The 24,882-nt window shown below is 44.5% G+C and overlaps 2 protein-coding genes across 5 annotated transcripts in view; one reads left to right on the plus strand and one right to left on the minus strand.

The window, feature by feature from the left end:
• FIRRM (FIGNL1 interacting regulator of recombination and mitosis) overlaps positions 1–24,882 on the plus strand; it is a 236,653-nt gene that overhangs the window by 153,833 nt on the left and 57,938 nt on the right. The window lies entirely within an intron of this gene.
• Positions 3,701–14,043, minus strand: SELE (selectin E). Its single transcript, XM_019747377.2, has 14 exons — positions 13,967–14,043; positions 13,563–13,646; positions 12,590–12,976; positions 12,015–12,122; positions 11,399–11,584; positions 10,402–10,587; positions 10,104–10,292; positions 8,700–8,888; positions 8,400–8,588; positions 8,020–8,196; positions 7,366–7,476; positions 6,637–6,658; positions 6,460–6,532; positions 3,701–5,536 (listed from the first exon to the last, which is right to left on the minus strand). Exons 2-13 carry the CDS (start codon positions 13,618–13,620, stop codon positions 6,475–6,477), a joined length of 1,860 nt encoding a protein of 619 aa, XP_019602936.2. The 5' UTR covers positions 13,621–13,646; positions 13,967–14,043; the 3' UTR covers positions 3,701–5,536; positions 6,460–6,474.

Consider the following 24,882-nt stretch of genomic DNA (forward strand, 5'->3'; position numbering starts at 1 on the left):
TAAACACTGCTGCTCCCCAGGGGGTACTACGAATACCCCCATTTTAAAAAGTCTCAGCCAGGCTAAGAAAGCTGCCTCGGCCACATAGCTGAGAAGACACACAGCCAGGGTTTGGAACCTGGGTCGGTCACTTCTGAAGCCTGTGCTCTTGAGGCTTAAGCTGTACTTCTTCTGGAAGGAGCCTGGAGGACATGTTGAAATGGGGCCAGACCTGGAGCCAAGGGGCCCCGGAAAGTGTCAGTCTCGCACTGTACACCAAGGAAATGTCTAGACTGTGTTTCTAAGTCCTCTGCTTCACGTCTCTCTTGACCCTCATCCAATCTGGCTGTCGGCCGCACGCGCCCCGAGATGGCTCTCGCCGAGGTCCTCCAGGTGGCCCAAGCCAGCAGGCAGTTCTCCGTCCTCTGCTCCTTTGGCAGCCAGCTCCTGCTCTTCCTCCTCCTTCACTCCCTAGGCCTGGTCTGTGCCCTTTCTTGAGTCTACCTCGTGCCTCCAAACAGCAAACCTTTGGCGTGTCCGAGTACTCACTGCTTTTCTCTTCTTATTTACCCTCGCGGACTTGATGACCCAGTCTAGTCTCTTAACCTTGAATACCATCTAAATGCCGATGACTCCCGAGTTTATATTTCCACCAAGGACCACTCCTCTGCCCTGGGAGTGTTCTCAGCCAGACGCCTACCTGTTACCGCCACTTAGTTGTTTAATCTGCCTCTTAAATTCTACCTGTACCAATCTGCACGTGTGCATTTCTCCTCCAATCCTGGAGAGCTCTTCCCATAGCCTTTCCCATCTCAGTAACTTATAACCCCATCCTTCCAGTTACGTAAGCCAACGCTTAATAAGAAGTATGGCTTCTACCTCAAAATTTTAGCATGCCTCTCCCAAGATTCTAAACCAAGAGAAATTAAAGTGTTTTTCTATTCATATGCGCATATATATAGTCATGCTGCTGGTTTAGAAAACTGTTTTACTGCAAAAGGCATGTGTAGCAGTAAGCAGGAAAAATAGCAAGAAAGGAAAGAATCAAAGCACCACAGAGTTTTGGTTGTAACCAAGGAGATTTTTTTCTTCTTCCTGATCTGCTCATGGTGCCGATTCCTACCAATAGTTCTTCTAAGAACTGCATTTCATTCCCAGTGATGGCCCTGAAACAGGCCCTTGTCACCTGGTTACGTGATGAAATCCCCATGGAGTCGCTAGTCTCTGAGTTCTCGGTCTGCTGTTGGGATGTACTGTGGCTCCAAGTCATTGACACCACCCACAGGCCACAGAAAACCTAGTGCTCATTTCTCGCCAGGCCCTGTCATGCATCACAGTCCCTCCACAGTGGAGAGCTGCTTCTGCCCACTTGGCTGCCTTTGAGCACCTGGCTTCTTTCACCTGGAGTTACCTTGGACTTGGTCACCTCTTCAGTGCTCTCACAGCCCGTGTTTTTCTTCCTTCCTTTAATTATAATTAAATAATTATTTGTGCAATTTTGTTTGTTTATCATCTGTCTTCCCTGTTAGATTCTAGGTTCCCAGGGGGTAGGGACAAAATGCCTTGTTCATTGTTGTATTTCTAGAGGGTAGCATATACTTGACACATAGTATATACTCAACAAATATGTATTAAAAGAATAAACAAATAAGTGGATGAACGAATGCAGGCGTGGGGTCCTCGTGAGGAGCAGGGCCCCTGTTCCCAAAAGGAAGCAGTTGTCTCAGAAGGCATGGTTTAAAATCCCGTTATGGAGACAAGACATGTTCGGCAAGAGAGCGGGAGAGAATGGAAATAGAGAAGGAAAAGGCTGATGGTGAGAAACAAAGGAACTAGGGGTTCCGTGAGGTGGGGTGAAGAACCTTTGTGATGAGACACTTGAGCAAAGAAAGCCTGTGAGAGCAGGAGACTGTGATGAAAGAGTGGGATGCTTGATTGTGTGACTTTAGAGTTGAAAACAGTTTTGGTGATGTGAAGGTTACGGCTATGTCCAGGGGAGAAGGTAGCTCAAGCTGAGTGGAGGTCGCTCGATCCTGATGGAGACCTGGGAGTGTGGACTGTGGGATGGGCTGTGAACCTGACTGGGGAGCTCACATAGGGTGACAGGACCTGATTAAAGAGGAAGGAAGATGAGGAGTTTGTACCAGGGTCATCTGTGCACGAAGAGCTGATAGGTCCCTGCAATGAGGACGGTGAGACGATATCTCAGGGTCATGAGCTCCAAAGAAACAGCGTTATATCATTTCTCATTTCTGTGCTTATCACTGACCGTCGCCATGTGGCTTGGGCACCTGTATTTCTTCTGAATAAATTCAGTGTATTCTCTCATTTAGACCCGGGAAAGCCAACAGTCATCCTCTCTCTCTGCATTTTGAGTTCATTTCTCAAGTTGTGTGCCTGTTTTGGTCCTACATAAAAACAGACCTAATTAGCAGAATTTATCCTTGTTTTTCTTTTTTTTTTTCTTAAATTTTCCGCTAAGTAATACTTTTGAGCTAAGATGAGGTATGAAATCAAAGTGAAACCAACTATAGCCGATGACAGTGTCAAGGCCACAGGTTTATTTTTAACCTGGGTAACTAAGCCAGAAATGAAACCATGCTTTCTTAGAAATTTCAGGTATTTTGATTCTTTGATAAACAATGAGATTCTTGAGGTTTTTAGCTTGGTACACCCCAGCCCTTTTGGATTGACACTGTTCCAGGAGAGAGAAGACATATTTTCAGGTGGCAAAAAACCCTACCTTGGCTCTAATCCTGGAGAAAAACTGAGTCTGGCGAGTAAATGAAAGGGGATTGCTTAGCTAGAGCCACCTAGAACTGAGAAGGGCTTAAGGCAAGACTCCAGGACAGGGCTTTGTTTCACTGATCTGAACGACTGATTTTAGATTGTTGATACTTTTCGGACAACCGTTCAGGAGCAATACAAGGGCCTGTATGTATACCACGTTACACCCACTCGTATGCGGAGACTCAAAAAGACAAACAATCACAAGCATTGAACAGAACGTAGAGAAACTGGGACCCTCATGTGTAGCTGCCAGGGTTGTAAAATGGTGGAGCCCTTCTGGAAGACAATTTGGCTGTTCCTCAAAAAATGAAACATGGAGTTACCCTATGACCCAGCAATTCCACTTCTGGGTATATACCCAAGAGGATTAAAAACATAAGTCTACTCAAAAATGTGTACGTAGATGTTTGCAGCAGCATTTTTCATGAGAGCTAAAATGCAGAAACAATCCAAATGTCCACCAATTGATAAATAGAAAAAGATAATGTGGCATATTCATATAATAGAGTATTATTCAGACATAAAAAGGAGTGAAGTACCAATGTAAGGACTATGATTGGGTAATGATTACTTATCACGTTTAAATGAATTAACCTTGAACACGTTTTCCTAAGGGAAATAAGCCAGACACAAAGGCCATGCAGTGTATGATTCCATTTATATGAAATGTCCAGAATAGGCAAATTTATAGGGATAGAAAGTAGATCGTGGTTACCAGGGCCTTTTAGATGGACAGTGACTGCTGTTGGGTACTGGGTGACTTTTTTGTGGTGACAGATACGTTCTAGAGTTAGATAGTGGTGCTAGTTGCAGGATCTTGTGGATATACCAAAAACTATTGGATTGTACACTTTAAAAGGATGCATTTTGTGGTATGATAGTTTTATCTAAATAAGATAGGATTTTTAAAGAAAGAGCCCAGGCACCGAGCTAAATATACACACGTTTATTATCAAACTTTGTAGTGCCATGTCAAATACAATACGTCTGACATAAACTTAAATAAATATATACTTTAAAATTTGTAAAATATTTTAAATCATAATTTAAAATACTTCCTAAAACCCAAACACAGACCACATTTATACTTCATTCACACAGCTATGTCCAGTGCAGTCCACATAAATATTTACAACATTGGAACAGTTTCAGATAAAATGATAATTCATTCCATGTGTAACCTGATCACCAAAGGCGTATTTTTCTCTCTCCCTTATTTCCGGCATCTTTTGCCCCTTAAAAACCTCTGCTGTTCTGATCGTCACCATCTCTCCCAGTTTCCTTTTAGCTCTGCCTTTGCCAGTCTACTCCTCTGAAACTTAGCTTTCTCAACACATGCTAAGTTGATGGAAGTGCGGGAGAGTTTCGATTGTCACATGCAGTGAGGTTGGAGCAGCTTTGGCAATCACTGACTGAGGGGTTCTCATTGCCAATGATCAACCAAAAACCAGATTCCTTAGAAACTTTAAACTCCCTCATAAATAAGCATAAACAGTTGCTCATACAGGCTTTCCTCTCTTCGAGAACAGCCCAACAAACAATAAAACAATTAGGAAATCATTATTAGACGTCTTCACTTTGTGAAAATCCACTAGATGAATTCCTTACATGGTGAGTCCGTAGCATGGATTTAAAATCTTATGTACTATACAAGGATTATACATTGACACGTCACATCTGACAAACATCCATTTAGGAATACAGAGCATGTCCATATTTCTACATGTGCTTTTCAACAAAGATATTCACAGAATTGCACCTTCATTCATTCGCTTTTATCAACTCAGGACATTTGGCTTCATGGAAACCATATTTCTGAAAAAAATACCTGGCAGTACACAAGTGTAGGCCATTTAGCTTTTACTCTGCTAATACTACGCATGTTTTTTAAAGCAACTGTAGTGAGACATTCAGAACTGCACACTGGTTAACATTATCCATTGGTAAGGGACAGTATTTGCCCCTTTTTTTTGAAATACATTCACTCACTACAGATGTAACATTAGAATTGGTTAATAAACAAAGAGGTGTTGATTTAGGATAAGTAATCATTACCCAATCATAGTCCTTACATTTACATAGTTTCAAGTCCCTACAACACTTGAACTGAATTAAGAATAATGGAATACGTACTCAATGCAAGTAAAACACACACACACACACACACACACACACACACTCTAAGAACGTTTTAAAGAGATTGAGCCCCACTGGGATAAACGTGATTAAGATTGTGCTTAGTAGTCTTTACACAGAATATTCCGTAGGATTTGCACCATTAACAACCTTTCCCATGCAGTCACCTGTGGGCGTTAAAAATCTGTCATTTTTTTCCAAGTCAGTAATAGAATATCTTTGGCAAATTTGTTTCCTCTAAACTCTTGACAATTATTATTCAACCCTGTGACAGCAACTTGGTAACCAGCAGTTGAAACCCTGAGGAGCAACAGAAAGAAACAATGTCACAAAGTACTGTGCTTCTCTACCAAGATTTCACAATGAGCAAGGGAGAACTCAAGAAGTAATTCTGAGATTCCAGAGCCTTGATCTCTTCACTTTTTCCAGGGAAGAGAATGTCCTTTTCCTCCAGGAGCCGTTGAGTCTTCTGGGAAGCAAGCTGGCCTTGCCCACTGGATTTTGGTCCTTGGAAATTCTCATGAGCACCTAGGTCCCAGCCATAAATGTGAAGTAGGGAAGTAGGGTCTGAGAGATGAGGAAAGCTTCCGTCTTCAGGGTATTTCTCTAACTTCCTAGTTTACTTGCGTCCCTGCAAATATAAGAATGCATGCCATCAGGACACGTAATATTCTGCATACTAATAGCGACAACAAAATCCATCTTCTGTTCATTGTGTGCACTCTGGGGAAGTCCAAATATGAACACCCAAATCCTATTCAGTTAGGGCAGTGAAACTATCGTGCATGATACTGTAATGGTGGATTTGTGTCCTTATACATTTGTCAAAACCCATAGGATGTACAAAACCAAGAGTGAACCCTAATGTCAGCTGTGGACTTTATTAACAATAATGTATCCGTATTGACCCATCAGTTGTAACAAAATACCATAGAAATGCAAGACATTCATAACAGAGGAAACGGAGGGCAGGGTAAGGGAGGGTGTTGGAAGTTTGTACTTTCCGCTCACTTTTTCTGTAAACCTAAAACTGCACACACACAAAAGTGTTAATTAGAAAAATATCTGTTTGGAGGGGACTCGACCCTTCCAAATTCTCAGAAAGCAGAGCAGAGTAGTTCAGACCACGGATTCTAGAACCAGACTGCCTAGTTTCGAATCCTGGTTACACCCACGTATTAGCTTTGAGATTTTAAGCAAGTTACTTAACTTCTCTTTGCCTCATTTTCTTCGTCTGTATAATAATAAATACAGTCATAGCCCTGTCTCAGAATTCCTAGCTTAGCACAGCGCCTACAGTATAGTAAGCACCATACAAGGTTCGCTATCATCATTATTATTAACTTTCTTAAGTGAAATGGCTCAATAAAGGCCAGATCCTTGCTGCTTTCCTCTACTTCTGCAAACAAATGAGACAACATCCCATAAAACACCATGAAGGTGGTGACTTCCCTCCCCTATCTCCCCCCCGGAAACTGTCAGATTTGGAGGCTCACGGAGGAAGACAACATGGAAAGAGGAGACTCAAAAGCGTACGTGATTTTTAAGTATTACCTGATTCCTTTGCACTTAAACTAACTCAGAAGGCATTTGGTAGGATCCATGGGAGTGAAGGCTTTGGCAGCTGCTGTAGAACACACGAGAACACTAAGTAAGCACTGGTGTCCCACACAAAAAGAGAAAAACGTGTAGGGTATCCAATGGCATGCTGTGTACAAGAAAGCAACGTACCTGGCAGGGATAAATTTCTTTCCTGCAAGACAAAGAAAATCATTAATTTGGACTAAATGACTTTTAAGGACCCATCAAATCCAGAAACCGTGTGGCTCTTCATCATCAGGGGTTGCACTCAGCACCTCCAGGACCCTGGTCATCCTGAGTGCAAACGCCGTTTGGGGACACCGAGGGCAGAGAGCCACCGGCTCAGCTTGCCAGGTCTGTCGCCCATTTGTCATGACAAGCCCCAGATCTGGATTTTGTGGGAAATTTCCTATTTTGTGAATGTCAGAACTCAATGCAAAAAATTTTTAAATGCTCAGTAGGCCATGAATGTGGTTTGATGATGCGTTTGCATATTTCCTACAGAGAACTCCCCAATTTAAGCCTGTATTCCAAATAAATTGTTTGAAAACATGATATCCATTTTCCTGGGAGCAGTAACCCTGCAGCTTCCTCACACAAGTTCAAGGGCCCCGTAGAGTTCAATGTGAATTACATTTTCCTGAGGCTGGACAATGTTAGCACAACTAACACTTGTATTTCCTAAAACTCTTCCCACTTGGAGTTTTACTGTAAAGTCTTTCCCTAAGACCTCTGCTTACTTACACTGCAGTTTATTACTTATCCAGTCATTAGATTCTAATTACTGTTTACATCTGCAAGCAACACCCTGACTCATCAATGAGGAAAAGTATATAGTTTTCAAAAACCTGTTTGGAGTACATTCCGAAACTCCCTCACCTTTCCTCCGAAGACGTTTCAGAAGCCAGAAGAGAAATGAAGATAATGTCAAGAGGGATGTCCCAGCAGCAGACAGAACAATTGGCAGGGGGACGCTGGCCTTGGTGGGGGCTACGGAAATGGGGGGCGGAGAACAGTCATGAGAGGGCCTTGAGTTCCAAGTCTTTCTGTTCTATCCTCGCCTTTTTCTTTGCACGTTGATGACAATGTGCAAAGCAGAAGAGCCGTCTAGTTCAATTCGTGAGGAAAAGACGTGGCATTATGGACTGAGATCTGCCCCAACCACTTTCGCAAGTTTATTTCCCACCAATATCAGGCAGGACTGCGCACTGAGTTCTTTCATGGTGCCCTACACCTCAGTTAATACTGCGCGTTCTCTCTCTCTCTCTCTCTCTCTCTCTCTCTCTCTCTCTCTCTCTCTTTCGTAACCAACCCCCACCCACAGCTCTCCTTTTTCCGATTGCCAGAATCCTACCCATTCTGTCACCATGCCACCTCTTCTGTTTCTCTATATCCCCATAAAATTCAATATGTACTTGTTAACCTGGGCACCTGTCGACCTGGTTTGGATGTGATGGATAGCCCATCCTTTCAGCCTGATGACTCCCCTGTCTCTCTCTAGCGCCCCAACCACCACACCCATCGGTGCCTCACCTTCGCAGACAGGTAGGCTCCCAGACCAGTGTCCTTCGGCGCCGCACGTCAGAGCGGCCGAGCCATTGAGTGTCCAGCCTTCAGGACACGCAAAGGTGCACACAGCAGCGAACACAGGCTCCCCACTGCAGCTCATGTTCATCTTCCCGGGGACTGCCAGGCGTGGACATCGTACCACTGCCAATGGGAGGCACATGGGGAGAGGGTAAGAAAAATCTACCGGGAAGCTTCTAAAACTGGCTGAAAAGTCAGCGATAAATGTACCGCGTAAGCGCCACCTAGTTTTCAGCATGTAGGAAGTTAGGAGCAAGCCCCTGGGGGCGTTCAGAAAATGCTGAGGTACTTGAGTGACACCCCTCCAGGTCTGAGTCTAGCCGCACCTTGGCAGGAGGGCACCTCCCGGGTCCACTGTCCCTGAGACGTGCACTCCAGTTGCGCTGCTCCACGGAGTTGGAAGCCTTCCTCACAGCTGAAGGCACAGGACGACTTGTAGGTAAATTTTCCAGCAGGGGCGTGGGTGCACCTCACCAAGCCGCCGGGGGGCTGGTGGACAGCGTCACATGTCACAGCTGGAAGACACGTGCGACCAGATGAGAAGTGTGTATCTGGCAGCAACGGGTTTCTCCAAATTTCCAAGTCCCTAGTTCTTCAATAGCTTTTATCTTAAAATAAGAACTTACCTTCACACGTGGGCTTCTCACTGTCCCACTCCCCCGTGGGGCCACACTGGAGCCTTGCAGATCCCTTCAACACATATCCCTGCTCACAGGAGAACTCACAGCTGGACCCACTGTGGAAGCTTCCAGAAGCACTCAGAAGACAATTCATGTGGCCTCTCTCTGGACTGGACAAGGCTTTGCACTGGAATGCTGAACCACCAAAACAGAGGTCAGAGAATATTGCAGTGGAACGGCAGAGTGTGCGGCATTTGATTGAGCGAATACAATTCGTTTGGGACAAAGCAGCGCTCGGAGAACTTGAAACTCTCCACTCCTCCCTGGACAGCTGGGAAGATGGCTGTGTTTTCTTTGAATTCCTGTCCCTTCCTTGACAATGACACTAACTAAAGGACAACCGTGAGCAGGACCAATGGCTTCTGAGGTCTGCTCTGAGGTGTGAAAGAAGTTAGGGTCCAGAGAAAAAAATGTATGCAGTCAGAGAGCAACGTGTGTGTCCTGCGTGCTTGCAAATGTTGCCAACGAGAAGGGAAGCTGGGAAGGCAGCCACGTCCAATTTGTCTGTTTAGCAGCTGGGGTTTGGTCTTGCGGCTTTTTGCCACTGGGACTTATCCTGTGCTGTGTTTGGTACAAGAATATCAGTATCTGATGGGGAAACCTGCTTATTTTCAATATTCTTGATTTTGTTTTAAAGTGAATTAAATTTTGGTGCTCATGTATGTACGAAGGGTGTCTTTATATATCATCTGACACCATGATTGAAACACTCATCACTGCCAGTTACGAGCAATTTCAGAAGAAAGGTATGACAAGAGTTTTAGCAGCAAATCCTGTGCTCTTGAGCCTACTTTTTAAATTCTCTAAGTGACTTCCCCTTAGATTAAGATCTCTGCCTGTTCCATGCCAACGTCTGTAAAGTTACAGCACAGCACAGTTAAGAAACCAGCAAAGAAGCATCTGTTTTTATGCACAGTTGTTTTCCTGGGTGAGCTTTGTTTCCTTTAGGGTTTCTGGGCTGGAATTCCCGTCTGTTCTCAGGAATTTTTTTCACTTTTCCGTTCCTGAATCCAAAGATATAAACTGTTTTCTGTTCTCCACAATGAATCATTTCCACAAAGTGACGGCTGATAATACCAACCCCCTGGGTTCGAGGAGCTGATTTTCCCAATTTCCCGACCAACTTTTCTCAGGATTCAGGAACAGAAAAGTGAAATAAATTCCCAAGAACGGGCACGAATTCCCACCCGGAAACCCTAGTTATACGAATCCCAAAGGTGTAAGATGAGTGTTGCCCATCACACCTGATTTCCCCAGAAGCCATGCATTTGGCTTCATTCTAACTGCCCAGGGTTGAAGGTCGCTGCTCTTGAAGAAAGGGGAGCGTGAAGGAGAGACTCTGGGCCTTACCTTCACACACTGGGGCTCGCTGAGTCCACTGCCCATGCGCGGTGCACTCGACCTGGGCTGGCCCCTGCAGCCGGAAGCCTTCCTCACAGGTGAAGTTGCAGGAGGATTTGAAGGTGAGCTCCCCAGCAGGGGAGTGGCGACAGCTCACGGAGCCATTCCGAGGATGGCCGATGGCACCACACGTCACAGCTGCAACACAAGGGCCCATTTATTACGTGAGCAGGTCTGGCTTGCCCATTTCAAGTGCAGGGTGAGACAAACGATCTTTCCGCGGGATATGCACGTGCAGCAACTGTACCTTTGCATGTTGGCTTCTCGTGGTCCCAGTTCCCAGGTGAGGTGCACCGGAGGCGTGGGGGCCCCACTCGCTCAAACCCCTCCTCACACTCAAATGCACAGGTTATGTTCCACAGGAAGCGGCCAGGACTCGGGAAACAGTCCATGAATCCATGGGCGGGTTTTGTCAAAGCATCACACTCAACCTCTGTGGATTTGAAAGAGGGCCGTGAATTTCACAGAAAATGATCTGCTTCCTTCCTGTGGAATTGGACTCTGTAACAGAGCTCGGGAGCAGCCTGTAAAGGGTGGACCCCAAGTCCTGCATTCATTCTCGGGGACACCCCCCCACACAGAAAGTGTCTGTGCTTTCTTACTGACATTTCATCTTCTCTGATTTTCACATTAACTGTACTAAGTGATCCCTGGTTTGTCTGATGAAATCTGTCATCAGGTCTCTGATCCATTTTCCATAAGGCAAAAATGAAGGGAAAAAACAGATACTAAACTAGGATTTATGACTTTTATCGCAACTTAGTGTTGTGATCAAGACAATGGTGACACACACCGGACACTCGTCTATTTTAGCTCAGCAGGACCTGGAGGAAAGAATTTTTGGTCTCTGGCCTTGAAAGATAAGACAGAGAGAAAAAGAGATATTGGGACTGCTTGGTTATCACGGTCCTAAATTCGTCCACTGTTGAAGGTAAACAGGGAAAGAAGACGAGGGCGTCGTTCAGAGCTCTGGGGTTTGGTCCCACTGTCTTGTGTGTTCTCTCCCACATAAGCAGAGATTGAGAAACACCTGTTTCAAACATAGAATAAAAACTTCTCTCACCAAGCAGGTACCATCTTGACCATATATATTGGCTGAGAGAACAAGTCTTATTAACAACAGCAACAACGAGAATTTTCCCTAGAGTTTTGAAAATGTGATAAATTGGATAAAACAACAACAACCACCCTAGGAGCTGAGGGAAGAATTGGAGAACGTTCCGAGCCTCCCAGGAGAGGCTTACCATTGCAGGCCGGAGCAGGGCCGCTCCACTCCCCAGAGGAAGTGCAGAGTGTGGCCTCGGAGCTTCTCGGGACGTAGCCCTCCTCACAGCTGGCAGAGCAGGCAGAAGTGTAGCTGAAGTTGCCCAAAGGGTGGGTGCAGACCAGGCTTCCGTGCTCCGGGGCTTCCTGTGCCTCACAGGTCACAACTGAAAAGTGAAACCAAGTCAGCTCTGCTCCCGCGTCCGCCTGTGTAATGTGGGAAGGATTCTGGGGATTGGAACTGCCGCCTGTTGACTGTTTCCTGCGGGCCAGGCACTGTACAAACATCCCGTCTGCATTCGTTCACATGAGCACAAGCCTGGGAAGTTAGTGCCATCACCATCCTCATTGTACAAATGAGAACGCTGCCCCTCGGACAGTTTAACTACCTGGTCCAGGTGCCACAACTAATAAGTGGTCAGTCTGGGATTTGAACCCCCCGAGGGTCTGGCTTCACAGGTGCAGCTCTGAACCACCAGCCACAAGGCGCCATGTGGCCCGGGGAAGGGAAGGTGTGCTGACCCGACTACAAAGCCAGCGAGGACACAGGGTGGTGCTGCCACCCCGAGTGAGGGAAGAGGTGACGTCAAGACTTACCTTGCTCACACCTGAGCCCACGGAAGCCGGGGTGGCACTGGCAGGTGTAGTTGTTGATGGTCTCCACACATTCTCCGTGGCCGCTGCAGGATGCTGGGGTACAGGCCGCTGCAGGAAACAGTCCACAAGGAGGATGAGTTCCTTGGACTTTAGTCACCAGTGTGCCACGGAGATGTCACCAGTGACACAGACCTTACCTGAAGTGCTTCGCAAAGCCGTTCCAGGCTCAACAGTTGTGAACCTTGGAGTGAATGTACAGATTCAGGACACATGGTTGCGACTGGCACCAAGAAGAGGAAATCCACTTCCTCACAAACTCTAAAGATGTCCCCCTACCATGGATGAGAATGGAACTAAAATACGCCCTGTGTGTGGTATGCACACTCGGTGTACGCCTGTCCGTACTCCTATATATGCCTACGTGTATTCTCACCTACATTCAAACCGCACCTTCTAGAACCATATCGCTTAGGACACAAGCTTCCCCCAGTAGAGGCCAGTATGTGCAGACTGGCGACAGTTTGTCCGGAGGCCCGCCCCCTGGGACGGCCCCCCACTGCCCGCAAGCTGCCTACCTGTGTAGCACAAGGCGAGCTTCTTCTTGCTGCATCTCTCGTCGTTCCACATGCCCGTGTCCCTGACCCTCTTGATGTAGATCTCCACACAGTCCTCATTGGTCTCCTTATTGTTCGGTTCGCCTGGGGCCCAGTTCTCGGCTTCCTCCGTCAGAGGCTTCTGGGTCCCTATCCAGACCCACCGATGGTTGACCTTTCTGATCCCAATCCAGTAGTAAGTGGGGGAGTGGGGGAATATGGAGTTCAGGTATTGGATCTCTTCCTGGTTTTGAATCGCAACCAGGTGGGTGTACCTTTGCTGGCAGTAGGCGCTGGCCTCATCAAAAGTCAGGAGTTCTGTGGAGGCGTTATAAGACCAGGCGCCACTCTCTCTGAACAGGAGAAGCACTGCGGGGGAAAGACGTGCAAGGAATGGTGAGGGTTAGTCCCACTGTGGTTTGACTCCGTTCACGGGGCTTTTTATTGTCTCATGTTTGGTATACAGTGGCCTTTGGGTTGACTCAAACATGTTTCACCTTTTCCAAAATCAGAAGGGCTGTGGATGGGAAACTGCCATTTATTATGCATTTCTCTCGTGATGGACTCTCCACTTAGTGCTTTACCTGTGCTCAGCCACCCATCAGTAGCCCCACCATACAGTAGGATAATAACCAGAATAGCTAAGCTTTGTTGAGCACTAATGTGCAGCAGTGGCGTGGTCTGAGGCCCTGTATGTGACCATGAACGATTCTGAATCCTCCCAAGGCCTGTAGTGTACAGGTGTGTTGTGATCAACGCTTCACACATGAGGAAACAAGGAGGTAAATCGTCCCTAGTCCAGGGCATAGCACCCTGGGGAGATGGCAGGGATGCTGGTAAACATCGTCCCGTGCTTAGGGCGGCCCCCACAAGGAAAGATTATCCCATCCCGAATGTCAATAGCACTGAGGATGGAGAATGGGAAACCCCATTTTAACTAACAACACTGACTTACCAAAAGTGAGAGCAGAGAGAAGCTGTGAAGTGACCATGACTTCAAGAGTTCTTTTCATCCAAAGATTAGACGGGACAGGCCTTTCTGGAGGGGAAACGCGCACAATTCATTACAGCATGAAATTCCAGGGAGCCAGGGACTCAGACCCTCTTACAGTGCTACTACGGCAGTATCCGAAGATTCTAGGGAAAGGGTTCCAGTGCCACCATCTTTACTTAAAAGAAATTTACCAGAACGAATAAATACGAAATTGAAGGTGTTTGTCAAGTAAGTCAAAGAGAAAAAAAGCCCGTTTTTATCCAGTCTGTATGCAATCAGAGCTTTTGCAAGTCTTTTATCAGAAGGCTTTGTCCATATTCATCCTCTAAGTTTCGCAGCCCAAGGCTGCCCTCGTAAAGACTTACGATTTGGGGAGGAGGGCGTTCGAAGGCTGGATTCCTGGGGTGTCCGGAGGCTGCTGTCTGCTGCTGTCCTGGAGGTTCTGGTGCAGAGTCAGCGGGAGCAGCTGAGCAACACTCCTGCGGGATCCCCTTTATAGAGCTGGTTTCCTGTGAGCAGCCAGAGGATGTGTCCAAATCCAGTAAGGAGGAAATGCCAGCAGCCTTCAAGAGTTTCCCAGGAATTGCCATAAAGCTAAAAATTACAATGGTGTCAGAAACCCTGCCCCTCAAAACCCACTGTCCGTGTTTGGCCCTTTGTATTTTACGTAAATTCTATTAATATGACAGCAAGTGCATGGTTTTTAATTCTAATCATGTGAAAAAACTTACATCTTTAAAAAGTTGGAAAACTTGGCTGATAGCAGCACTATCCCTCCTGCAATTGTGGCAAGAATCAGAATTTCATAAACAGAAGCAAATCAAGAATGGTTGTGTCACCTAGGGCTGCTGTCCTCAGTTTTCTCATCTGGAGCTGTCGGCAATGGGTCACCACTCACTTTCTCTCTCTCTCTCTCTCTCACCTGCCAATGCAACCCATTTTAGGGGCGCTGTCTCACAGAGGAACGAGTCACAAATTGATGCTCAGATCCTGGGCATAGCAATGGCTAAATTACTGGAAATAGTATCTCCAACATCTACTTGGAATAGTATCACTAATGTTTATCAAGTGCTTACTATGTGCCAGGTCCCGTTCTGTGTATCTTGCATGTTCATCTGTATGATTTTTTAATCCTCACAACAACCCATGAAGTAGGGACTCTTATTATCTCCACTTTACAGATGAGGAAATTGAGGCAGCAACGATTTTCCCTTTCTCATCCAAAAGCACAGAGCTAAGGGCTTGAAACCCAGGCAGTCAGTCTCCAAAGCCGACTCTCATCACTGCCACCCCAAACCGTGGTTTCCCTTGTCCTGCCCCCCAATGAGCCTCCCTGCTCTGCCCAAGTCTCCAGCCCTCCCCTGGCCCTCTTCTTCCCAGTGACGCGATCATCCCAGCTCTCTGCCCTGAGGGCTGTGTCTTGGATTCTGAGGCATGAGGACAGGAAGGGGATCCAGTGAACAGTAGACAGAGGACACAGTGAGGATGGACCCCGGGTCCTCAGCCTGTGGAGAGATGGCGGACAAAGAAACAAGGACGGCAGGCTGAGCTGGACCTAGGAAAAGGTGCGCACCCCTGTGCCACTCTGTCTAGGGGATCCTTGTCCAAGAGCGAATTTAAATGTAAACCGAGAGAACTTCAGGGAGAGAACCCAATGTCAGAAGGACGAGACGAGAAATAAGTGGAAGAGATTTGTGAGTTACAGTAATTCCTCATTATTGTTCTTGTTACCAAAGCTCTGAAATTCCAAAACCACTCACAGTTGTCCTGTGTCCTTCCAGAGAGAGCCCCTGAGATTGGGACCTCAAATCAGGTACCTGGGGTCCTGGGAGCTGAGGGGCTTTCTTCAGGCTCCAAGGTTGCTGAAGGTGCCACAGACAGACCCAATTTGCCTCTCAGAGAGAGACCCCAGCACAGTGAGGGGCGGGAGTGGGGTGACAGCCGGACTGTAGCTCCTTCACCCGCATCTCTGGTGCACCCACTTGTGGAGATCAGGAATGAATTAAAGAAGAAATCGGGGGGAGAGTTGAATAGTTGGGGATGTTGAATCTTATCTCTGCCCCCAAATGAACCCCATTTGCCCCTAGTGACAGGTCGCCTAGAGGCGTCTCACAGCTTCGCTGAGTCTCCCAAGCTTGGAGGACACGGCCCCCTGTCCATGGACTGCTCAGTTTTCAACTCGGGCTTCCTATGGGTCCCTTTACAATCTCCACGTTGGGCGAGGCAAAAGGAAAAGGCAAGAAGACAGAACAGACAGGGACACACCCAGACGCCCAAGGCCAGAGCCATTTTGTGTCACAGCCAAGGGGCCTCATCCCTTTCCCTGGACGTCCCCTGCCTGCTCCACCACAGCCTTTAATGGGACACCGAGCACTTGACCTCCTTTCTCTCTGTGCCCAGGCGGATTCAGTCTCACCTTTATGGTAAAGGGACATCCCTGAGGCAGCGAGTGAGAGCCGGAGGAAGAATGACGGGGTCCCCACGACAAACGTTATAGTTTTGTCTGAGGCCGTCCTGTACACCGTCACCAGCTCGGGACAAATAAAAGCTATGGACGGGAGATTGTCGGGTTTCATGGAAAGAAGCGCTGGCCATGACCTCATGTGCCAAGACCATCTGTCAAGGCATGAGTTCAGCTTTGGTTCCTCACCGCTGACGGGACCTGCAAAGCTCGGGAAGGGGCCTCCTCCTGCCTTCCTGTGGCTCTCAGTCTCCTGATCTCTGGGCAGTGTTGCTGAGCACTTCTTTTTGAAAACCTTGGTACCTTCCCCCCAAGTTCTCCTCTGCTAACTTCTTAAGTACTTCTGCAGGGTCGAAGGTAGGGAGAGGAAATCCCAGTAAAGAGTCAATCCTATTTGCAGAATGCAAACATGATATTTCTTGCACACCTAAAGTGGTGAAAGAGTTCATATAAGTGTACCATCACGTGTAGAACAGCGTTGCTTGTTTGATCAAAACATAAACATATTTGATGGGAAATTGGTTTGGTTCCCTCTGAGTCATTTCTCGGAAGGGCCTGTTCACTCATTTGGGATGTGTAGACGTCTTAGGAAGTCTGAGTCAGGTGGGAGCCCTGGCCGCCCTCTCGATGTGAGCTCTCACACTCGGGGAAGGCTGGCGTTCTCAGACTTCTCTCAGATGAAGACAACTAACTGGACAGTCGTTTAAAATGGATATCTTCAGGTCCAATACTCAGAGCCTCAGGCTCAATATGTCTGGAGTGGGCCCAGGAATCTACACTTTAAGTGAATGTCTCAGGTGATTCTGAAACGGATGCCCAACTCCTACCAGGGCCACCTAATTTGGGAGAAACAAGAAGGCTCAGCTGTAGGTACCAGAATTTGGACCCAAATGTCACTGCAGTTAATCCCGACACCCTCTCTCCTGGAAGACTAGAGGCCCCACTGGGTAAAAACAAGGGCTATTTAGGGTGAGTCGGTGTTTTAGCCAAAGAAAGAGAATAGCCAGTAAAGAAGTAACATAAATCGGTGCATATTAATTCTCTGGTCTCCTCTGATTCGAGGACTCTGTTACCCCAGTAACTGCCGTCTAAACGTTCTAGATAACACTGAGAATTACAGTTTTAATGTGTTTCCTTGCTTCCTGCTTGCAGCACCCTTATCTTGAAGCTTCCGTTTTCTCTTTGAGGATCTAAGAGCTAACAAATGGGAATATCTTCAAAATTAGCCACATCTGGTGAATTCCCAAAGCGGAAGCAATGAGTACAGATGGGCTGGTGAACTCACAGAGGTTTCCCTGAATGTAGCCAGACTGCTTGTCGACAGTTGTTAGTGGGGGGAAAATGCCCCTGGTTTTGGGGAAAGTCCACTGGCTTGTTGTCCTGTGCTGCTTGTTGTTTAAATCAGAAATCCTAAGTGGAAATACAAGTGTTAGTTGTGCTAACATTGTCCAGCCTCAGGAAAATGCAATTCACATTGAACTCTACGGTGCCCCTGAACTTGTGTGAGGAAGCTGCAGGGTTAGTGCTCCCAGGAAAATGGATATCATGTTTCCAAAAAATTTATTTGGAATACAGGCTTAAATTGGGGAGTTCTTTGTAGGAAATATTCAAATGCATCATCAAACCACATTCATGGCCTACTGAGCATTTACAAATTTTTTGCATTGAGTTCTGACATTCACAAAATAGGAAATTTCTCACAAAATCCAGATCTGGGGCTTGTCATGACAAATGGGCGACAGACCTGGCAAGCCGAGCCGGTGGCTCTCTGCCCTCGGTGTCCCCAAACGGCGTTTGCACTCAGGATGACCAGGGTCCTGGAGGTGCTGAGTGCAACCCCTGATGATGAAGAGCCACACGGTTTCTGGATTTGATGGGTCCTTAAAAGTCATTTAGTCCAAATTAATGGTTTTCTTTGTCTTGCAGCAAAGAAATTTATTCCTGCCAGGTACGTTGCTTTCTTGTACACAGCATGCCATTGGATACCCTACACATTTTTCTCTTTTTGTGTGGGACACCAGTGCTTACTTAGTGTTCTCGTGTATTCTACAGCAGCTGCCAAAGCCTTCACTCCCATGGATCCTACCAAATGCCTTCTGAGTTAGTTTAAGTGCAAAGGAATCAGGTAATACTTAAAAATCCCGTACGCTTTTGAGTCTCCTCTTTCCATGTTGTCTTCCTCCGTGAGCCCTCCAAATCTGACAGTTTCCGGGGGGGAGATAGGGGAGGGAAGTCACCACCTTCATGGTGTTTTATGGGATGTTGTTTCATTTGTTTGCAGAAGTAGAGGAAATGAGCAAGGATCTGGCCTTTATTGAGCCATTTCATTTAAGAAAGTTAATAATAATGATGATAGCGAACCTTGTATGGTGCTTACTATACTGTAGGCGCTGTTTTAAGCTAGGAATTCTGAGCACTTAGTATGTGGATCCTAAGAGGAAAGTGTGCCCTCTGTTCTCTCACTGATGTTTCACAAAATAAAGACAGAAAAACATCTGGGAAAGGCCGCCAGCCTCAGTATCTCCTAAAACCAAACTAAGTGCCAACTTTGAAAAGCTGAGAGGGTGGGCGAGCCTCAATCACATCCCCCGTTGGCCGTGCTGAGGGCCCAGTGGGCAGTCAGATCACAGGAAAGCTGGGAGGACTCCTTCAGGGCCACTATTCCACACTGAAAATAATGAGACTGAAATATTATATATGTAGCTGGAATGTTTTTATCTTTAAAGGCAGCACAAGGTTTTTCTCAATAAGGAATCACTCCAACTTAACAGCATTTGCAAAGCCTCCTTAAAATAATCTTAACATTCTACCAGAATATATTGAACCTTCCCAACTAATTCTAGGAAGTTAGAACCTTCATACCAACACTAGACGATGCTAGCACAAATGTAGGAAATTAATCTCTTTTATGATGAGGACACGTAGAAAGAGGAGTCGTGGCCTGGAACCCCGACCTGAGCTGGCCACCCTGGCACTGGCTCTCTCTCTCTCTCTCTCTCTCTCTCTCTCTCTCTCTCTCTCTCTCTCTCTGTCTCTCTCCCTCTCTGAGTGTGTCTTGTCCACAGACAATTTATCTGTGGTGTAGGATTCCTGGTGGCCGCCTCCACTTCACCTTTTTTGCCAAAGTACCTGGTTGGAAAGCTCATGTTTATGTGCAGCAAAGCACCCAGGATGATGGCCTGACAACTCTGACAATGAATGAGGAGCAGCCAGAAAGGGGGCTGGGAAGAAGATGTGAGGTTGACTTTCAAAATGGAGGCTTCCTTGGCCTTTGATCCTGATCAGTTCCTTTTGTTGTTGAACAATGTTGATTTTTGGAGGGAAAACAAGTCCAAAACCCCACAGGTCTTTCTCTGGGGGACCTTACAGGAATACAGAGGGCAATTTCGTGAAGCCAGAGGGGCCTCAGCTCTGCTTCTAGTAGACAGGAAGAGAGGAAGAGAGGAACAATACATTTTTCAGAAGCTCAGCCTTATCGCTTGATCTCATCCAGAGATGCCTCCAGTCAGTCTAGCTAAGGGTGATTGGGAATGTCTTTATCTACAGTTCTAACAAGGAGAACGCTTCCCTTAATCAACAGAGCTCGGCTGACTCAGGGAAATGAAACACTTTCTCCACTGTGAGCAGCCTGTAATCCCCAGTAATAAAACACTGGGGAGACATAAGGCATTTGTCTGGTGGGGACAGGCATGAGTCACTTTCCCTCTTGAAATATTCAGAAAACAGAAGCAAAAGTAAACTCTTTTGGGTTTTCTTTGTCTAATAGACAATTGACTAAGGTATTCACTTTGCTAAATTACTGGGAAACTGCATGGAATAGAAGAAAAACCTAAATTTGTAGTTACGCAAATCAGCAAAAGAAAACAATTCTGGGTGTTGTCACGAACTGGTGGTGTGACCTTGAGCGAGGTATTAAATCTCTCTGAACGTCAGGTACAACATCTGTAAAATAGTATGGTATCTGTAAAATGGGAATTCTTCCTACATCATAATGCTGTGCTTTTATTCAAAGTAAAAATAGATGAGGTAATATGAGTAAAGCATTTGGCATATATAGTCACTCAGTAAATAGTACCACATAAAATACTATTTGAAATGCTGATTTTAGACTTAGTCAGAGAAGATCGCCCAAAGCTGGCTGTGCTAAATGGCAACTGAGCATTTGCCTGGCCTTTAGAACAGGAATAAATAACTGCTTTTTTATTGTTTATTGAGCGACGCCTCAATCCTGAAAAAAAAAAGCCTGTCAGCCTGGCCAGGTGGGAAATTTCCAGGCGAGTGTTGTGAAGCCCATTCCTTGAGAAACAGATCCTGCACTGAGTGAAGGAAAAGAAATAGGAAATGCTGTCCATGGTAAAGCAGTAAAGCCCTCTAAAGTTTCTGGAGAGGATGGATTGAATTCTGGAAGGTAAACTAGAGAAGACACTTGATCTCCCTGTGAAATGGATACAAAGACCGTGTGGAGAGCCCAGTTGTATATAGGCCACCACAGCAATGGTTCATAGTATGTTGTAAACAAACTACTAAATATGGAACACTATTTTCCAGAGAGGTGAAAGGATATCAGTCAAATAACTGTGGAGACATTGCATGATATGGCCCCTTTCTTGAAGATTTTTAATGAGTGTTAGCAGGTGAAAGGCTCTGAAGGGTCCTTCAAAGTAGAAATGTGTTTTGTGTCTAACTAGGTATTTTCCCAATCTACTTTATGATGGATACCTTTTCTCTACAGCAACATCCTTCGATATGCCTCTGACAGTATAAACAAATATATATATATGCGTAAGGTTATTCATGATGGCATAATCTTTAATAGCAAAATATTGGAAACAATCTAAATTTACATACACAGCATTTCCCTTTTCTCCATAAACTCTGTATGTGTAACTAAGACTTATAGGGCCCCAGGGAAAATGACTCACTCGCTAGCTAGGAGGCATTCTAACCAATACATGCTTGCTTTTCAATTCAAATTCCAGTCTCAGAAAAATTATAAATTACCAAAGGTCATGTTCATTCAATATTCAAAGCTGCAGATATTGTCTTTTTAAGCCAAGAGCCCAGTGTATAGTCAAGTGTTTCTATAAGCATTGGTTCTCCTTTAACAAAAATAGTCCTGTTGATAAAACTAAGGAAGACACTTTGTATAAGAATACGATTCTCTCAGCCTACTACCTACATAAGCACAAGTGTAAGCGGTTTTCTTATCATTTTTTCCATCTATACTACAACCTTTGGTGCTGGTGTCGACATTCGTTTTCCCTTTTGCACATAGTCATGTAAAAGTTCAAGGTTAGAAAAAGTTGTTTTGAGATTTGCTTCAGTGCGTGACTGGTCCCAAAAGAAATTTGGCTTTGCTTTTGCAAAGTTCAGCATGATATTGTGTGAATTTTTCATAGCTAGTCACTTTTACAACTGTTTTCATTGTTTAGGTGTCCTAAGAATACAAAACAGAACTTTCCTGTCTTAGAACATACTGGTTACAAATAAGCAGCTTCTTTCAAAATGCTGTACATGTAAAAATTCCAGGGCAAATCTTATATTTCTGGAGACAGAACTGAACCAAAGAAACTCCTGACAAGGCAAAAAAAAAAAATTATAAAAATGATGGGAGGTGGGAGGAAGAAAGAAAGTAGAGACCATTTGAGAACAAACTATTTAAAAGGTGGGGGTCTACTTAAAAAAACTTGACAGCACACTCTTTTAGAAAGGCTGAGGGGAAACTTTCACTTTCGTACATCACTGGGTAGATGTGAAATGGTACCACCCTTACAGAAAGGAATTTGGAAATAATAACAAAGCCCCATGTGTATTTATTCTTTGACCCAGTAATGCCACTTCTAGGAATTTGGGATAAAGATACACTTCAACAATATTAAAATATATATGCATGAGGTTATTTATTATGGTATAGTTTGAATAGCAAAATATTGTGAATAATCTAAATGGACAAAATAGGAGACTTATTGAGTAAACTATGGAACAACACCCATACAATGAAGTCCTGTTCAGTTATGTTGTTAATTTTTTTAAAAAATCAAGGTGCCAAGGAGTATAGTACACTACCTTTAGCATAAGAAAAGGGAAACAAGATAAAAATATATGTATCTTCTGTTTATTTTGCAATAAGAAGCACACGATGGATAAATCAGAAACTAATGAAATTTATTATCTCCTGGGGTTAGTGGGAATAGGATGGAAGAGAATGAATCTCCTTTGAGCATGTATCCACATATGGTTTTGACATTTGAACCATATTCATGTATACATATTCAAAAATAAAAGTAAGCTAACAGGAGTAGCAAAAAAGAACTCCTAAAATTGAATGCAAACAGAAAATAATTGAACCTAGCACTATTGATACCATAAACTCAAAGAAGGAAAAAAAGACCCAATCCAAATACCAGTGGAACAAAGTACCCTAACTGTACATGTTCAGGGGATATATTCTATGGACAAAAAGAATTGCAAAATATCTTGAACTGTAGTTTGTAGGATTTTATTAGTACTCACCTTGATGCACAAATCCTGAACCTATTTTTTTGTATATTATAGAATTGAGTAAATGAATATATTGATGTTATTGGGAACTAAGATTATCACTGTGGGAGAGAGAAATATAAATATGAATTTGACAAATGAGAGAAAGACCCTGTGGTGAGGGTATCCATACACACACACGCACACACCGGGGGTGTCAAAAATGTATATACATCTTAAGAGATGTTATCTATGTATTACTTTTCGAAGTTGAATTGAATTACGGTAGCAATGTGTAGTAAGACGTTCGCTCAAAAGATGGCATTAACGAAATGAATGCCAGTGTCACCATGTGAGAGGCAGAACAAAGAAAATGGCGGCAGCATGGTGGTCGTTCGAGGAGCGCAAGACCATTTTGAAGTGGTGTTTGAAATTCGAGAACATTGTGGAAGTATGATGACATTGGAGCATGAGTATGCAACCGAACCTCCAACACGCCTAACAATTGCACGCATTCGTGGTAAGTCAGAGACGCATGGTGCTGTGTGTGATGTGCACAAGGGAAGATCCGGGAAGCCTCGCCCAGCAACACGTCCTGCGTCTTCTGCTGTGGTGTTGGAACAGTCTACACAGTCTCCACAGAAGTCTACCAAACAGTGTTCACCATAATCAGAAGTGTCTGGATGCTGATGGTAACCACTTTGAGCACCTCCTGTAATCGCAGAAGTCAAATGTGACTTGTATTCATCTTTTGTTATCGGTATATATTGAGTATTACAATTTTAATAGTTTTTTTTCTTTCTTAACACGTGTATACATTTTTTGGCACCTTCTGGTATATATGTATTAATATATCCCCTAGTTCTGTCCACTGACTGGGCCTAGATTCAGTGATATCCTAGCAGAACTTAACACACCTATTGCCCAGAACTTGATTTCTAAATACCATTCTCCATGAAAAGGAACAAAGTCTTGTTGAGGAAATGACTGGCTCCAGGTCTGGGGCAGGTGAAGTAGAAGGTGAGCTTGGAATGTCTTGCTTTACCAGAAATAGGTAAATGCTCAAAAACTTATGGGAACTTCTCAAAAGGACACACAAGACAGCTTGAAGTAATTCCCACTGGCCAAATGTGGCACAAATTTGAAAGAATATTGAGAATGATGGATTATAGCACTTTGAATAAAAAAGAATCCATGAGCCCATGGAAGACGAAGGAAGGGGAAGCTCTTGTTTACGGAATATCAAATAATAAATAAAAAAGAAATGACAGAACTGGAGTAAAGATTGTTTCACAAATGGCGATTGTGAAATAAGCAATTCAGGTAAGCATTATTAGTGGATGTATTACCATGGGCTAAAGATGGTTAGGAAACAGCATATTCATATAGTCTGAAGGTATCACCCTCCAGATGATAACTTATTAATTGCAAACGGGAAAAGGTGCCATTGTAATGGAGCAGTTGGACAGATGACACTTTCATCTAGTGATCAAACTTAACACCACCCAAAATGGGTTAAATGGAAACACGTCTCCTAATATGGTTCACCAGGAAGGATGTACCATCATCAGTGTAATATTCTTTTGTGTTGAGTAGACCACCCAAGGTAGAGGCCAGCTTTTTGCTTACTTTCCAGGGTTGTTGGTTTTAATCCATTTTGAGGACCTTAGATTTTATTTTTCTTGTCAGCTCAGTAATTCATTTAAGAAGATGGTTTTTATATTCTACTTATTATCTTGGTTGTTTTAACTTGGAGGGTCTTTCAAGATTTCTAACTCATTGTATTGCCAGAAATGGAAACCAGCCTGGTTTCTTTTGAAAATGTCTAACTCTACACTTACTGGTGTGTGTCACTTAGATTCATCCGCCCTTTCATCTGGTACTGCGGTACCACGTGGCACAGGTTATAAAAAATGTTTATACCCTTGTATTCAATAGTATGACTCTTGAGAATTTATTTTAAGGAAATAATTTAATAGTAACAAAGCACTATTAGCAGAAAACATAATCATTTAATTTGGGCAACTACATACTGGAAACAACCTAAATGCCCATTAGGGAAATCATTTACTTAGAAACCACTAAATTGCTGATTGAGAGCATTGTGGCAACAAGAAAGATGGTTCTGATAGTAAATTTTAAAAGCTGAATATAAAATTTGTGTACACACCAATTGCAACTTCTAAAAAAATATGTGCACATAAGGATAAGAGGACACACAAGATTGTTGTGTTAGGTTGGTGGTATTAGGATTGGTTTTACTGTCTTTATTATTTTTTTTTAGCGTACTGATGCATCATTTTAATTTTAAAAGGCACAAGAATTTTCCACATATTTTTG

Source organism: Rhinolophus sinicus, linkage group LG17 (assembly GCF_036562045.2).
Source record: "Rhinolophus sinicus isolate RSC01 linkage group LG17, ASM3656204v1, whole genome shotgun sequence".
NCBI lineage: Eukaryota > Metazoa > Chordata > Mammalia > Chiroptera > Rhinolophidae > Rhinolophus > Rhinolophus sinicus.

Excerpts from the sequence above, each read along its gene's own strand:
- SELE (XM_019747377.2), bottom strand. The coding sequence starts at position 13,620 with ATGAAAAGAACTCTTGAAGTCATGGTCACTTCACAGCTTCTCTCTGCT. Across the intron at positions 12,123-12,589 it reads GCTCGCCTTGTGCTACACAG|CGGCCTGTACCCCAGCATCC; the intron begins GTAGGCAGCTTG and ends TGTTTCCTGCAG. Across the intron at positions 7,477-8,019 it reads GAGCCTACCTGTCTGCGAAG|CCCCCACCAAGGCCAGCGTC; the intron begins GTGAGGCACCGA and ends CCATTTCCGTAG.